The sequence below is a fragment of the Chlamydotis macqueenii genome, chromosome 6, assembly GCF_036417535.1.
Source record: "Chlamydotis macqueenii isolate bChlMac1 chromosome 6, bChlMac1.mat, whole genome shotgun sequence".
In the NCBI taxonomy this organism is placed as follows: Eukaryota; Metazoa; Chordata; class Aves; order Otidiformes; family Otididae; genus Chlamydotis; species Chlamydotis macqueenii.
The window spans coordinates 30,398,390-30,416,261 of NC_141561.1; the positions used below are offsets into that span (position 1 = coordinate 30,398,390).

The following is a 17,872-nucleotide window of genomic DNA, read 5'->3' on the forward strand; positions in this document are numbered from 1 at the left end:
GCTCATGGGCTGTTTTGGGATTCGTTCTGTACTTGTACAGGGTTAGGCTCCCACACACAGAATTTCTGTCCCAGAAATTACCTTGGAACACTGGGCTAGAGAGACAGCAACAGATGAACAGGATTAAAAATAATACACGTTTGCTTTCAAATATTCTGACTACAGGTGTGAATGAAGTCACCTATGTTAGCAAAGGCAGACAAAGCACTGGCCAAAATAAAGGTGCTACATTCAACTACAGACTGCTGATAAATGGCCTGAATGCTTTGATTCTCAAGAGTAAGTTCTTACCTTCTTTTTCCCTGTCATATTCCATTCCTTTAGAACCTGAGTTGCGCTGCCTAAAGAAAAGAAAGAGAAAACATTTCAACAAAAGTTCATCTATGCAAAAGAATAACAGTGTTAAAGAATAGTTTCTAGTCTCCTAGCTGGGCAGCATTTCCATTTGTTCTTGTGAATTCTGTTATGCAGGAAGAACAAAATGGGTACTGCTGTCTTTCTCCTTTTTAGTTACCTGTTTTATTTAATTACACTACGTACAGTGGACAGGCTACTCGGCACTGCTGCTTTTTATGGCCTTCATTCCACAAGTGAATTAAGCGGGTGCCTAACTTAAAGCACTAGCATAAGCCCCAGAAAAACCAACACTCAAATCTCTTGCCTGAAAAGGGAAGCATCTCAGCACTCTAGTATAAATTGTGGGTAAACTAGATAGTCCACCCTGATTCCGGAGCTTTTGAAAATTTTCAAGTCTTTTGCATTTTTATCACATACTTCCTATGTGTTATCTGTCATATTCAGAAGACATAAGAACATAAAAACATCCAAAAGAGGAATTTTGTGGACTTCTGCAGAAATTCTGCATCACACAAACATAGTAAACCTAAGACTTAGCAGGAAAAAAAAAAAAAAAAGGTTAATATGTATATGGAAAATGATTACAATTCTGTATACTTGAAATTTGGTCTGCCAGTCCTAATGAGTTGGTTTGATAAATTTATGGAACAAAGCAAGCAGAGCATTGGTCAGACCAGTGCCAGCTGCCACATTAGAAGAAAACTCTTCTGCATCTAGTTAACATCATTTTTTTGTTCTTCTGGACCCCAAAGCTGAAAACAGATGCTCAAGGCAAGCACGTAGCCTGAATCGTCATCCAAACTACTATGGCAGTAGTCTGCCACAATAATCCTTTCAATCACAACCAGGTTAAAGGTCTTCTGCTTGAATTTAAGAATAGTTTTACCATCATTGCATAATTCTAGTAAATATTCATTTGTTATCTTTTCCAAATGGGTTTCATATTCAGCTATTCTTCTCACTCATTTCAGTGAGCTCTTGACGATATCAGTATTAAGTAATGCAGTTTTCAGAACATCATGAGTCATCAACTTGTATTCAGCCAAAGATGGGATCAAAATTATTTTTCTATTGCAATAATCCAGATTCAACATTACCTGCTGAGTCTATCATGTGCATAAGAAGAGATTATGTGTCTTGCTAGGAGTGCTAGGCCTAATTTTTTAAATTGTGAAATAAGGTGTATAGAAACTATCAAAGCCATCTTTTGCTTTCTAGATGACATGAAACTGCAGTAAGAAGGCTACGAAAACTTCTATTATGTGTATAACTATATATAAATCTATATTTAGTTATACATAGACATACTTATGCACATACAAATACAATCCCCTCTCCTAAAGGTATGCTATCTTTTGACAGACATCACATTTCAGCATGAAGAAACAAACCCAGACATTTGCTACTCATTTTACTCTGTGCTGCTGAAAATACGTGCTTTCACTTGACAGCTTTGTTAACTGTTTTCACAGTATCGTTCAACACACTTTTTGTGTTGGTTAGTGTTGTCTTTGCTTTCCTCAGCTTCCCTGTGAATACTATGCACCATGAGGGTTATTTTAGGGATTCACCCAACTAACTCCAGTTTCCTCCTGTTGGAAATGCACTAACTGTGCAAATCCCAAAGCCCTCATTTGAACTCACCAGTATATTTTCTTGAAGACATCTACAAAGCAGCTGAACAGATCTTGTGACTATGCTTAATTAGGTAAACACAGCAAATAAAACCTTTGAACTGCTATTTTATTTAACTCAAATTTCACATATATATGTGAATCTGTAATATAGACATCACCTATATGCTACTCTAGATACAAAGCAAGATACGAGCCAATCTCAGGAAACTTAATTTGAACATTTCTTGATTCAGCATGCAGCACCTCTGAGAGAAGCATTAAATGGAGGTGCTCACCCTTTTCACTCAGCATGGCCATCCCATGTTTTTCACTGCATGCAGCAATGCGTTCTCTGCAATTGTGATATTTCAATCTTCTCAATTTTTGTCATTCATGTGAAAAGATACTCAAAGTGCTAGATTCATTCTGTCCATACTGGCAGCTGAATGGACACGTCTTTTCTCACACTGTTTTCACACAGTAACAAATATTAGCTGTTTTCAAATGCTCACTTGCAAAGACTTCTGAACTCAAGGCACAATGATCATAAACTGGTGAAGTTCAAACAAACATCACGTGAACTCAGGTTACAACAGCTTGCTTTTCTTCAAGATGTTGTGCACTCTTGCAAGGCTTGATTTTGCCCTGTTTCTTCCTCATAGCAGACGACGACACATGGCTATGAAAGCACTTCCCCTTTTGAGAAGCCATTGGAAACAACTCATAGACCACAAGTGAGCAAAGGTAACAAGACAAAATAAATGGAATGAAAGGAATTTACTGAATAATCATGGAGCAACTCTCCACTACTTTCCCCAGGACATATATTACAAGAAAACAAAATTATTATTAATTAGATGCATCACATTTTCCTTTCTCTTTGTGCGTATGCGCAAATGCCAATTTCCATACATGTACCAGAATCTGACTGTCTATCCAGATGCTTGAATCAAGAGGGACCATATAGATCTGATGGAAGAATTTTGATGCATTTATAAACAGTCCAGTTTGCTTGCATCTGCTTTTTGCGTATTGGTTAAGTAATTCCTAGTACATCATGATGCTTTTTGGTTGATACATTTTAGTAAATTAATCCAAACCAAACCCAAAACTATTCTGTAGTAAAACTGATATGAAATAAGCAACTTGATGAGATGATTAAATCAGTGCTATGAGGCATTTTTAAGATATACATGGCTTTTGAGACTGCTGCACTTCTAGTCTCTTTTAAGCAGCCCCAAGCTACAAAGATTTTGAGAGGATTTGCCCTTGGTACACTATTATTCCTGCAAAGGGTTTCTTACAGACTTTGAGGAAAGTTGAAAGTACTTACCATTATATATTTATCAGAAAAGTCTTATTTAAATACAAGTGACCTTTCATTAGAGATGGTCTCATGATGTAATATACAAACTCAGATCCAGAGTTAGAATGGTTCGAACTTTCAATGGAGTCTTGGTTCAATCATTATAAATGTCAAGGCTATTTGCAAATTTCAGATTGAGGTTTGAATGTCAATGTATGCATCAAGTTCAGGGTTCTAGGGGCCTGGTTATCTGCTTCAGAACTATCATAAGTTCTTATTAGCTACTACATCTTCAACATGAATCTTCAATAATGAATCATATTCTAACACATTTTCTTTAAAGAGCATTAACTTTCATGCAGAATAAGGAAGGTCTGCAACAAGAATGGCTCCAAAAAATGGTAAAGGCAGGTAGAACAGATAAACAGCCACATCAAACTTACACTGTGAAGAAGCAGAGATGCAGACAGGAGGATCAATTATTAAAAAAAAAAAAAAAAAAAAAAAAAAAGAACTTTAAGTGTCACAATCATATGAATTTCAGCAGAAAAACAGAATATATTTTGAGCCACTATAGACAATGAATACTTTAGCATGCAATTGAATCCCTCATGCCTTTATGAAAAAGGTACACTGTACTCACCATCCATGAAAGCTTGAACAGCCTTGTCTACATTGTTATCAAACTGCTGCAACACCAGAACTATCTCATTATTGCTTTTGTTTGGAACAATTGATCGGATTGCATTGATCTGAAAGGAAATAAAAGAAGTGAATAACATATGGGTTCATTATACTCCTTTAGACAACAAGGTACCTTTGTGCCAATGCATGTTTATACAAATACATGCTATATGTGCTGTGCTTACAAGTATACAACAATTTATCTGTATGAAGCAATATTCATCCTCTCCTTACCTGGCCCATGCAAATAATGAAAATAATTACTTCAAGAGACCAAATCATAGAACCGGTAGTCAGTAAGCCTGGAACCAAACCCTCAGTCACAGTAGGAGAACTAGTTTAACTAAAATGACAGAATTTGGCCTTATGCTTCTTTCTTAAATGTTCTCTTTGCTGCCATGCGACTTGACAAAACACCTATACAAATTCACAGAGTACACAACTACTTCAACGTGGCTGTTGCACGGCCTTGCTACATCAAAGTTATGATCGGTGTTTTTGACATCTCAGTCATATGCATTAAAATAGTCATATGCTCAAGCTCTAGTGGCTGCTCAGCATAATTTCAGTTTGCTGTTCCATATGTATGTGACCAGGAAGCTTGTGTAACAAAATCTTGAACAAAGGATATGGGAAGCCAAATGCTTCCTTCAGGAAACTCTGCTGATGGATGAGGTGTTACACCCACAGATTACTCTGGCATGCCATGCTTCAATTTCACAGCGTTTGCTATTGCTGTATTTTCTCCAGTATCCATTTATACCCACTGTGTTTTAAACAAAATATTCCTATTGGAATCATGTTGATGATTTACTTTCTCATGCCCATGTAATATAGCTGAAAATAAATAGTTAGATTAAACATAATTACTATTTTGGTTTAATGCTAGATAAGCTTTACTAGGTAGTATCTAAATAAAAATATTTGGTTAAATGTAATTAGCAAAAGTAACAAAAGCCTATGGTAGTACTCTGAAAAAACAAGAGAATCAGTGTGAAAACCAATCTAGTTGTTCCAGATCAGCTTTGTGAGCTTCTGTGTCAAGCTATTCAGCATGTATTTACTATTAGAAACTTGTTATTGCACTGCAAATGTTTAGCTGGCACCCTTCTTTGCCATCTTTCTGTGGCAATACATCCTTGATTAGGGTGTTCTTTATCTACAGCATCACCATGGCATCATGCTAATTTCTGATTGTGAAGCACTGCTGGCTTTTATATTGCACCATGAAATATAATTGTGAAAAAATAATTCATGAAGATAGATTCATTTAAGGGAACTAGGCTGGCTTACATGGTGAGAGCATTCACACTACCTTGTCTTAATCGCTGATTCAGATGCTGAAGAACAATCTTTCTAGATTCTCTTTATGGAGTGTCAATCAGTGGAGACATCAGGAGGTGATTCAGAACACTTAAATGCTCAGATTTACGACCAAAAATCTTATTTTGCTGCAGTATGTTAACCCCACTCCTCAACCACTGTATTTCTTTGTCTCATACACTAACATAAGCCATGACTCATTTCGGGTTCTGTTAATGCACAGTAACAGGGCTCTGATTCATGATGCCTGCTGGACAGCTTCAGCACTGCAAAAGTTCGATACTTGCTTCAGGTAAATCCACACAGGATCAAACTTTCTGGAGGATGCTTTCTAGATGAGCTCATCTTTCACAGTGTAAGGAAGGTCACTTTCTGACTTCAGCACACAACTTCAGTACTTCTACTTAGTAAGATTACTCTGGTCCTGTCCATCATCCTATCACACAACTCTTTGCAGCTTCACATTTGCCCACAACACATTTCAAGCAGCAAGTCTAGCCTTGGACAACTCAGGCCACAATCATAATTTAGAGGGCAGTGGAGTTAAATTTCTTATCTACTTCGCAAGGACCCTTTCCAAAGGCTTATCTAACCATTTGTCCAATGTTGCCATCCTATGACTGGGCAAGGCTTGCCCACAAGCTAGGTCCCAATCCAACAGCTAGCTGCTTTGGAAGTCCTAGTAAACACAAATAACTTCATGCTGGAAGTTCAGACAGGTCACGCTGTCAACTGGACTGCTTGAACCAGAGGCTGTTGTTGCCAGAAACTATCCAGAAAATCTCTGTCTGCTGAAGTTCATCCCTTCAGCTGATGTGTACGCACGGGCAGGGAAGTAGCAAGTATAGCTCTCTACGTACTGCAGGCATTCAAGTGATAACCACCCCAAATCAAAAGGATGTGCAGAGAAAGTCCTGGAAAAAGGAGTTTTATTCATCTTCTAATTGTGGGCACAGGCATGCTACTTACTGATAAAGCTGCAACAAGCATGAACTGAGCTGGCTCCGTAACAATAAAAGTTGGCAAAGACACTAGTGTAGAGCGGGCCACAAACTGCAGTCCACTTTATGTTCAAGTTGGTAGCTGCCAAACATTTCCACCATGTGGATTACATCTTCATATTCTCACAAAAACCTCCCTTCTTCTTTCACAATCATGTGGATCATCTTTCTGCCTACTCAGAATTGCATAATCTCCTTGTGGCAACTGCTTACAGGAAAAATAGCAAAAGGAAATATCTAGTGTATTCTAACCATCTTTAAATATAAGCATGGGAATGTCATATGGCTCCTAGGTCCTTCTTTGCTATGAAAGGTCTGGAAGCCTCAAGAAGCATCTGGAAACAACAAAGTGAGGCCAAGACCACAGGATGGATCAGGCAACTCGCCACACACTGCAGTTTGGAAACTTCTTAAAAGATGTTAGGAAGAACATCTGTGGGGTGGAGAGCACTGACACACAAGAACTCGACCAGGCAGACTATGTTTTAGACTACAGAATCTACTGAAGACTCTCTCTTTGATCTGTATGGTCTTTGTTAAGAAATTTTTGATTAATAGAAAAACCAGAAATAAAAAGCTAAACTGTGCTTCATCCGACTAGTACTATGATTAAATACAAAAAGGTTATGGGAACATTCTAGTTGTAGAGACAATATATAAAAAAAACAAGATTATCCTGGGAAGAATATTCGCCAATATAGAGAAAAGAAATAAAGCATATGACCAACTCTGTAGACACAGTCCTGTTTTAGTTGGACTATGTAAATATTTGATTTAGGGAACATTAATGTACTGCAGAGCTCAACAGTTCTACTGCCAAAACCAAACAATATCCTTTGTTGACTGCTGTATAAAATATACATTTGTTTATCTTTCCATTTAGAAAATAAAAAAGTTAAGAAGTTTCATGAAAAAAATTCCTCAGGAAAAGAACAAATCAAATTGCAAAGTAAAGCACCCAGGACTTCGGAAATTCCAAATCAGAAGTTGCTTACACTTTCCTAATTTGCTTCCATTATGTACATATGCTATGATACCCAGGATACCTATAAGTTGTTTTTGCTTTCCAGATTTCTGCAGCGACTTATGTGGGATAAGATAGATGAAAACTAAAATTTGCAATCAGTAGGATATGTCAATATTAAGAAAAAAATATATATATACTGCTTTGTTCAGAAACAACAAAAGCAGATATAAACATAGAGGAAAAATCCCAAAAGGTTTTGTTCTGAAATAAATTTTTTAGGAACAAAATGGAATAACGTCACCATGTTTTTTCTGGAATTTCAAAGACAGACAGATCTGTGTGCCAGACATCAGGTCTCCAACACATGTACTGCTTGACTGATACCTTCATCCAGAATACACTGGAACTGTTGTACACAGGCAATGAGAAAGTTAGCGATTTCTAGACATCTAGAAATTATTGACAAATGGCTACAAGTTTCAAATGGTGACCTGACAGTATCTGGGAGGAGGATATGGCATGTTGAGGGAGACAAGGCCATATGATAGCCTTAGCCTAGAAATGCAAATTTCATGGTCCCCAATACTCCACCTTAGTCCTTTCACCCCGATTTCAAAAATACGTGTAGATTTCTATGTTTGAAGCCCAGGTCTGTCTCCACATGCCAAATGTGTCCCATATATTTCTGGAAAGGCACATAGTGATACAAAAGAAAAAGCCAAAGGGAAGGGTAGACAACCTTCCTGACACCATAAGCCGAACACAAATGCTGAAGATCATAAGAGACATATCACAGACTGTGATGAAGCACAGCAAAGCTCCAGGAACGCCTGACAAATACAAGATGACAAGTGGGAGATATATTAAAGGGCTGGATGTGAGCTGGATCTAGGCAGCCCAGATATGCTGGCTCCTCTCTAGTTCACCTGCTAGCTCAGGTGATAAATCAGCCCTTTTTGCCAGTACACTTATACATGCTTACAAGTCTCCAGCTGCTTGAAAGAAGTCAGTCACTTTCTAATCCAGAAAATCATATGAAGCTCATTTTTATTAAAGGTGTGATAGGTCAGTATTCCAGGGCAGGAGACAATTCCTAACTTTGTATCTCTAAACTTATAGCATTCAAATTTACTAAGAATGTCCACCTTCTCAACATGTAAGCAACAGACTACGGAACTGGAATAATCCAATATTGCATGACTTCTCAACAACAAATTACTTTTAAAAAATATTTAACATCCTAAAGGATGAAAAAAGTACAAGAGCCAAAAATCTCCTATGTAGTGATACTGCATTAATACCTAACAGTCTGTGAGAACAAACTCAGAGCAGTCTACTTTATTAGATTTATTTCCATGTATGTGGGAGAAAACAGTTTTTTCCTTCTTGCTGAAACCTGATCACAGGAAGGACAATGTTACCAGACAGACTACAGGGAAGTTAACTATTTTAACAATTTTGTGAATCATCCTGTCTTTATCCAGTGTAGATTCCCAGTGAACTTCTGTCATCATCTGGATGCTAGACAAGCATTCCAGGACACGGAGAGAATTCAGTAACATACCTTCTGAACCACAGATAACTGCTGTTAATGTCAACATTGGTTGAGAGGCTGTAACTGACAGTAGTTAAATTCCTGGGCTTTCCGTCCTGTAGTCTGACCGGAAAGCACATTTCTTTGTTTACTACTAAGATGACTTGCTCAGAATTTCAGTTTACAAAAGCTACTTTAAAGCAATCACAGATCTAAAACATAAAGCTGTGATATCAAAAACAACGGTGTATGCTGAAGAACATGGAAGGTAGAACCCACGGCCACCTCCATTTAAACCCATGATCTGGAGACCTACCTTGCAAGCATACATTTAATTCCTGTGGACCTACTCTTCTGGATAAGGATAAAGTTAGTTCAAAGTTTAGAAGACTTTTAACCACTTTTCTGAGCTGAAGTCTTATGCACACAGTTAGCTTGAAATGCTTGCTTAAGCTCTGTTAAAGTTGCTGCAATTTGAGCCAGGCTGCCTCTCATCAGGACCAGAATTCCACAGTCATGAGGTTGTTTTTATCAGTCTCTCACACAAACTTCTGACGACTGTCCAGAAGTGATATCAAAGTCGAAAAAGGTTCCAAGTCCCCTCAGATAACCTGTTTCTACCCCAAAATAAAACCCCCAAGGTCTGATCAGATATACTTGACTATTTTTCTGAGGATTACTGTTAAACCATAGGCAAACTCACTTGGGGAAAACTTTTTGGCTCACCTTAAAAAAAAAAATATATATATATATACAGAAGACGACATTGAAATTCTAACCTCTCATGGTACCTTACCTGAAGTCCTCATGAGACTTTCCCAATAAGTCAAGCTCAAAAAGAAACACAGCCTGCCTGAAAGCTGTGACAGCAGATTACCTACCCCTCACCCAGAAGCAAGCTGACATTGCTGGGTATTTGTCTGAGTCCTTTAGGTTCTCTGTCAAGTTTCAAACAGTTCCCAGGCAACTTTAATAACATGGAATCAATTGCTGCCTGTTTGCTGCTCTGCTCCATCTGCTCTCCCTTGGCATCATCTCAAAGAGGATGTTTCTCGTGAATAAGTAACATATCCGGGGTTCAGAGAATTTGTTTATATATTTCTGACATGGTGACAAATTAAACTTCTTTGCTGAAAGCTCATGGCTGTTCTGAAACCCCTGAACACAGCTGCTCTAATCCCCTTGAAGTAAGTTACTATTATGGTCAGTTACTCCTTTAGAAATACTCTTTCTTACGCTTGGTTAGGAACACTAACACGGATCCACCTTCAGTTTGTAGTCAACATTAAGACCAACATATTTTCTCTCAGCTAGGAGATAAATTAATTTAGAAGTATGGTTATCAACGAATATACAGACGTTTTCCTACTTTATTTTTACCACGTCAGTAACAAATCTTTATGTACACATACACACCCACTGCAACCGAGGACAGGTAGCAGTGTAGGCCACGTTCAACTAGCTTACACCTTCAATTGGGCTTGAGGAGCCACAAGAGGAGCAGGGAAGGAGGGCTGTCTGCACAACACTGCTGGTTTCTATAATCCTGGAATTTAGCATTAGCAGACGTCCTGGGTACATTAAGCAGGAAAATGTATTTTAAAAACACTTAATGCTGGAATTTTTTAAGGTTTCGAAAACTCCTACACAAACATATTTCATAAATACAATTTGACTTTGCTGCATTAGGAGCCTATTTCCTACATTGGAGTAATTTTTCCAAAAGCTTTACTAAATTGAGTTAATCACGACACATTGAACAAGTGTGTTAACATTCCATTTGAGAAAAATAACAGCTTTGATCAGGTCTGCACCTCTCTTTCCACTACATGAACTGGTTATCACACTGATACCTTCAGATCATTCATCCCCAATTAGCACAATACAAATTCTACTTGCTACAGTAAACTACTATATGCAATCATCATGGATTTATTGTGTTGTCCATGTCCCCCAAATTTTTAAACTAATGAAATGGAAAAAACAGACATTTCAGGAATTCTGAAAGAAGATATTAAAAAGTTTGGCTCAGTAAGAACTGTTCTGCTTGAATTATGACAGCACTATTTAGAGACCTGAATCTATAACATCCTTACGCCAAGTTAAATGGCTCATCAAGTGACACAAGTGCATTTTGATCAACTTTGCTGGTCTTTGGACTAAGTTGATGTACTTCAACACATGGGCAAGGAACAGCTGCAAAGGTCAACTTCAAGGAGACCTAGTGAAATCATAGATTGGAAACTATCTGCTTTTGTAATGTATGATTTTTAAATTTACATATTACTTCCATTCCTTCCACTATGAAGTCTACTTTTTCCTTGCATGCTGACTTTCACTTATGAAAACTGCAGTTATAGTGTAATGTAAACAAAACTGCGAAATCACCCCAAACACATCTGAATAAAATTTCCTTCTTGCAGTTTACGGAAAAAACCTGTCCATCTGCTCCTACAGCTCTGATGGTTGAAATAACAAATGAAAAAGCAAGCCTTTCAGAAGAACTTCAGCAAAACTACACTCCTAACAGAATCCCAAGAGGAGAGTTTTCACCTGAATGAGTATTTTGCCAATTCCAGATGACATGAGATCTCACTTCAAACATGTTTAGACACACAATAAAAAAAAAAAAAAAGTCCAACAGCAAGTTCTGAGGTTTGAACAATTCTCAGTGTTTCTCTGGATCAAAACTAAAATCACATGCCACAGCTGAATGGCTACCCTGGGGAGTGCCTGATATTCACTCTCCTCTTGTTAAACTAAGAGGGTCTAATTGTTGCAGGAGACAATACATCACTTGTATTCCTCAATCCAATTGCTGCTTCTTTGGAGGCCTTGTCATTCAGAATCTCAGCATCTCTTCTGGTGATGTACTAGGTTAATGCTTGAATATCTCAATTAATTTTATGGAAATATTTTGGATTTAAGCCAATGAGTTTGTATTGTATCCCTTAATCCTGTGAATTTGTGTGCATATGATCTGAACTATGTATAAGTCTCAGCCTCTGAAAATCCTGATACTAGAAAACAAGTCCTCAGTTATACTGTATTTCAGGCACAGAGATGAGTGCAGGCAAGAGGGGGAGTGGTATAGCAACGGAAGACTACAGCAAGGGTCAGGGCAGAGAGAATCATTCTGAAACACATTCTGATGATAAACTCCTTGTACTAGCTATGCAGGCACATAACAACCCTTGCGGCTTCTGAAATGCAGAACTTGTGTTATTCCAGAAAATCTGTGGGTTATATGCATGAAAATATGGTAATCAGAACAGTTCTGGCTCCCCACAAAAGTATCACAGCTGCAGGAGCCTCTGCCAACTATGGAAACTTCCATTAGCCTTCCTGACACTGCAGGCCAACATTTATGTAAATCTCTCGGGGTGGGGGGAGAAAAGATATAAAATAGAATGTTTAACCTACTGACTTTATGAACTATTTCAGCTGAAATGCCAAGAATGAATTATACAAGTATCAGTAGTACAGTAGCATTCTCTTATGACTTTAATTAGGGGTAGAGTCTTGCAGAGCCCTTGTGTGAGCATAATGCCCAAAACATCTGCGTCAGCCTCATATCACCTTTAAAACAGTGGCAGACGTTTTATTTCCTTGAATAACTAGAAGTTGACCATGGAGAGAATATGGGGAAAGGGAACCATTTAAAACAGAACAAAACAAAAACCCCAAACATTATGCCAAAACTTTGTGGTCTCTGTACTATGTTTTTGCCACAGAGAAACAATGTTCTATTTAAGGAGAAACTTGTGTTCCACTTTTGCAGAAAGTTTGAAGAATAAGTATTTGTATGCAGATATACAGCTCCTTTGGCTTCATTCAAGTCTTAGGAGGATCAAAGTCTTAAATACATTAGGATCTGCAAGCACTGAGGTAGAAGAAAGGGAGAATAGGGAAGGAACTGTATTCCATTCTGTCCTTTTTAACAATGCCTGCTTATATTTGCATTGATGGCAATGGACTTGCGGAGCTCAGCAGAAGTAATAAAATCTATAAATCTTGGGTTTGTTTCCCAGAAATACTTCCCCCCAAAAGGTGGATAAAACTAAACATTAAACTCACTGCTTCAATGGTGTGTAGCATAACCATGTCTTGCTTTGTAGGTTTTCTGAGAAAGGGATTTGATTTTGACTCTGTTACCAGGACACTGAAACATGTCTGCATTTCAAACATGCAAATTAACTCCTTGTGTTTAAGCAGTCTATGTGCAAATATAATTAAAGCCAACTCAGCAGGACAAACCTGTTGAACCCTTTACTCGTATTTCTAGTGCATTACTCAGAAGGTTCTAAAGCTATGTTGCTTTAGAGTTAATCAGCTTGTTGCTGACAGAAAAAGCCACCATACTGTAAACCGAATAAAAGATGTTAAATGCAGGTTCTGTGCCATGGCAATCTCATTTTAAAACAGGACAGACCTGTCCAGGTGAAATGGCAAACTCAGCATACTAGCTCCTCAGCTTATGTATGTGGAGTTCATGAGGTTTATGCTATTCAGTCACTAAGCCTTTATTTAGTATGTTATTAGCCTATATTTTCCAGAATAAAAATAAATAAAATGTTAATTGCTGTTAATCTATGTTTTCATTTTGGCAGAGAGATTTAGTGGCACTAAACACTGATGGAAGATACAGGAATAAAGAGATAAACTATTTATAACAGACTGCATTGATTCAATTATTTTCCTATCTTAAAATGTATATGCTCATAAACATTTGATTTTAGATACTCCCAGCAGATATCATACTTGGAATAGCAGATACCTAGTGTAACAAAAGTCCTGTTGCAGTTCTTCATTCTTAAACCAGCAAAAGACGAACAGATGATCTGTAAAATCCTGCACTTGTAAAACTGACTATATTAAGAAAAGAAAAAAAAAAAAAATCCAAGCCACACAGTAAATAGGCAGAACTTTGATTTACTGAGTTGTATTTTGAGAGTTACTGTAATTTACCTTCAAGTACTCTGGCACTAGGGGACAGGATTTGATGACATTATTTTCTATTGCAAAATCCATTATGCTACTTAATGCTGTTATTAAGGACCTCGGAAGATACTCATCACCAAGATTCATGTTGACATGCAAATCCTCAAGCCCAATGAGCAATTCAGGAGCTAACAATGAACGTGAGGAAAAACTCCTCAAAAAAGAAGGCACCTGGGCAGCGTATCAGGTAAGGAATTGCTTCCCATCAAGGTTCATAAAGCAAAAAGGTTCTATATCCTTTTGAAAGCAAAGAAAGCGAGTAAGCAGCAAAAGATGGTCACAACAGTCTGAAGGGGAAGTTATTCCCACTTGAGCTACTTAGTATAAATTGTCAGTTGCTATGCTGTTTCTTCAGCAGCTTCATTCACATATCACTGGGCAGGTAACAGTTTTAACTGTTCTTTTAGGAAAGATCATTAGAAATCTGAAACTTGAGGAAACCTAGTTTCAGGCTAAGTAGTTGTGATGATCCCTCAGGTCTTTATAAACCAAACGTGATGTCTAAGCTATTAACTACTAAGTCATAATCACTTCTGAGAAAAACATTACCTGACTGAAAAGTTCATTATTTGTGAACCCAGAAAGAAAACTGCAAGTTAACTAAAAATGTAACTACTGATTGCTAGTTCAAGGCTATTTCTTTTCTCTGTCATGCTGTGGTGTGCTATATTACCTCTTAATTCTCTGTCACTTCTTGGGACTTTTCTGGATTGGAAAGCCACATTTACAGTATCTTGCACACATTCCTCATGCCAAATGATTTCTTCCTCGTTATCAGCCCACATAATTGCAAAACTGAAGTTCCTGAATTGCAAAACTGAAGTAGGCAAATCTTTGCTGAATAATTTTTTCCAACAGCTCAGGAAAAAAGAGTTAATCCAAGGAATTATACACAATTTTAAATTCTTTTCCTCTCCCTTGACAGGCTTAGAGAGAAAAGAATATTTCAGATGCCTGCTGCCCTGCAGAATGTGTAATGTGCCACAGGCAGGTCTTATGATACAGCGGAAGATTACTACATTTCTCAGTTTCACATTGCCCTCACTGCTCTGTATTTCCTTGATATTGAATCAGTCTTGATCCTTTCTCCTTGTGCATCTTTCATGAAGTGAATGGGCCTAATCAACTTTTCACTGACACCTGGACAAACGTGGGCTCACTGACAGAACTGGATTCTGGCCTTTAATATTTATCACACTGCCTTAAAATCTATACCAGAGAGCCACATTGGGCTTAATAAAGCTATAAATCAAGGAATCCATTAGTCTCTTCTGAATTTTCAAGCTCCATCTCTCTTCCCAAACACGAAACAGAACAAAACCTGATTTTATAAGAGAGGATGATTGAGGAGAATTCTCAAAATCTTGTCTTCTTTTAAAATACAACCCTATCATGTTACACCCCTACAGTCTTCCCACTTTGCTCTCTCCTTTTTTCCTATTATTCCACAAATGTCCAGGTTTCCTATTTTTGTTGGTGAGGAGTATTTATGGGCTACATTGTCTCTTCATAATCTGCCTGCTGGGAGTCACAAAAGACCTCCTGACCTACCTCATATTTGTATACTAATTAGCTTTAGGTCCCTTACTGCTCCTGAAAGAGTGGTGAGGCTCTAGCACTAGGGAGGATATGTAGAGGACATACTGAAGCACATAGAACAGAGTTAAAAGCAGAGCTACTTACATAGGGAAAAAAAAATTCTACTCTTTTCAGGCCCTGTAATTTTAGGAATTGCCTTTAAGTATTACAGGTATGACACTTTCAGTCAGAAAAAAAATATTTTCTAAGGAGTGTGCTTCTTCAAAGGTTGCATTTTGTACAGCAGCAACCACCATAAAGTGCTATTCTCAAAGGCATCAGCATGTACAGGAATCACAAAGGAATAACAGAATTCTATCTGACAAAACATTGTCTCTTTGCAGAAAAGCAAAAAATGTTTCTCACCAACCAAGACTAATAAACTAATCCTATCAATATCTGCCTGTGCACTTTATGCACAGAGGCAATGCATATTAAAGTTAAGCATGTGAACAGTGTTTGAAGGAGCAGTGATGAAATATGTATGCAAATATCATTTTGGTTTGTACTCTACTGTTACTTGAACCTACCTTTTCCTTGATATTTACAGGAGAACTGATTTCTGCCATCTCTCTTCAGGTGAGAATATTGTCTGTTAAAGAAAAAAAAAATAAAAAAAGATTCATTCACTCTGTCAAAGCTACACCTATAAAGACTAATTGCATGTGCTTACCTATAAGCATTAGAGAAGCATGAGAACACTTAATGTCCTGCTCAATCTTGCCAAAAAGCAAAGCTAGTCCAAATTTCATACTTTTCCCAGATTAGTTCTGCAGAAATATTTTAAAAATGCCTTATAGTTAGGAATCTGGATAGAAGGGGTACCATGCTTCTCCCAGCCATGTCTCTTGGACCCTATTCATTATTACTTGATGCCTTTGAGGCTTTAAAGAGGAGGAATAGCTTAGACGAACTCAACAGCTCCTGTTTTCTCATTCACCAGCAAACTCAATTTTTGCCAGAAAATTCGTCTGAAGATCTCGTCTTAAAAAGCAGGTAAATGTGCCATGAGGTTAGACAAACACAAGTGCTGCATGGCTGTTCGTTTTTTGTGGTGTTTGTTTGGTTTGTTGTTTTTTTGGGGTTTTTTTTTTGGTTTTTTTTTTCCCCCACAAAACTAATTCAAAGGATTTAGCCACACAGCTCCTACTAAAACTAACAGGATCTGTATACTTAAATCTCCAAGTCTGCTCTGAAAACTTGGGCGCATGAATGGAATCTGCATGTGATTAAGAAATCCTGCAATATGCTTTCTATTTCCACTTACGTGCCTGGGTAAGTGAGAGACACTGTACCACATAATGAAGAGTTAATATAGGCAAAGGAGTCCAGTTGCCTAATCCCGCTTCCATCAAAATCAACTGCCTTACATTTCAGTAAGGAACAGGCTTGAATCTCCGTATTTTAAAATCAAGTCACACACAAAGAATTACAGCAAACACTAAGTCAAAAAGGAATAAAAGCTTGGTTTGGTCACCAAATTTAACTCTACTATACACTGATAAGAAGGTACAGATGAATGAAATCTTAGTTCTTTCCAAGTTTTTAAGTTGAAACACTTCCTCCTTTCCCCATTTGAGCCCCAATACAAGAGTTCCCATAATTCTTCTAAATCTCTTTTAATGCACTTAAATAATCCTCCCTCAACTTCTGCTTTGAAACATAGCACTTCACCAGAGTTCAAACTCCAGAAACTAAGTGCTTCTATTACCATATCCACTGATAGCATTTATATCTTGTTACTAATTCTGGTATGCATCCATTTTCTAAATAAAGAGATGAGATCCAAGGAAGCACATTTTCAGAAGTAACGTGACTTTGTTTGTGGTAAATGTAGAAAAGACAATAGGAGGAAGAAAAATGAATTAATTTTGGGGGTTTTGTCTGACGAAGAGCAGACACTGAATTACGGAAACCCTAAAAAATAAGGTGCCAGAAGAAGTAACCCTTTCCACTGCCCATTATTTAAAAAAAAAAAAAAAAAGTTTGAAATGAGTAAGGTTCCTCCTGCCATCTCTATTTTACTATACCATGAACAGACACTCTAAAACTCACATCCATCTTTAGTTAGTGGCTCAACCCCTTTGCCAAGACACTGAGCTGTAGTCTCACTATATCGGATGAGACTTATTCCTGGCAACTTGGTCACTCTGAATGCCTACTGTCCTCTGCTGGTATCTCAGATCAGTGTCCTCCCCTGCCTGCCCCCTGCCCCTTATATGAAGGACAAAAGAGCTCAAATCAGTTTCTTTTCCAAACCCACCCAATGGCTGAAAGCGGAGGTATAAAACATCTGGACAGATCAGGCAGGAAGATCACACAGAATACGAGCTTGCAGCAACTTCATTTCCAATATCTAGTGTGTTCCAACAACTAAAGGAAAGTGTTGAGAAATGATTGTAGTCTGTAGTCCATATATAACATTTTTAATGTACTTCTGTCTTTTGCTGTCAGCTACTTGTCATGTCAAATGGGCACAGAACACGATACATCAAATTTCTCACG

General features: G+C 37.7%; 1 protein-coding gene across 2 annotated transcripts in view; it reads right to left on the reverse strand.

The window, feature by feature from the left end:
- Positions 1 to 17,872, reverse strand: part of SPATS2L (spermatogenesis associated serine rich 2 like) — an 82,350-nt gene that overhangs the window by 28,292 nt on the left and 36,186 nt on the right. For both annotated transcript variants that reach the window (XM_086751460.1, XM_086751461.1), the window contains 3 exons: positions 15,898 to 15,959; positions 3,923 to 4,031; positions 292 to 341 (listed from right to left, as the gene is read on the reverse strand). In XM_086751460.1, the coding sequence (XP_086607586.1) occupies positions 292 to 341; positions 3,923 to 4,031; positions 15,898 to 15,936 (198 nt within the window). In that variant the 5' untranslated portion in view covers positions 15,937 to 15,959. The remainder of the gene's footprint in view (positions 1 to 291; positions 342 to 3,922; positions 4,032 to 15,897; positions 15,960 to 17,872) is intronic.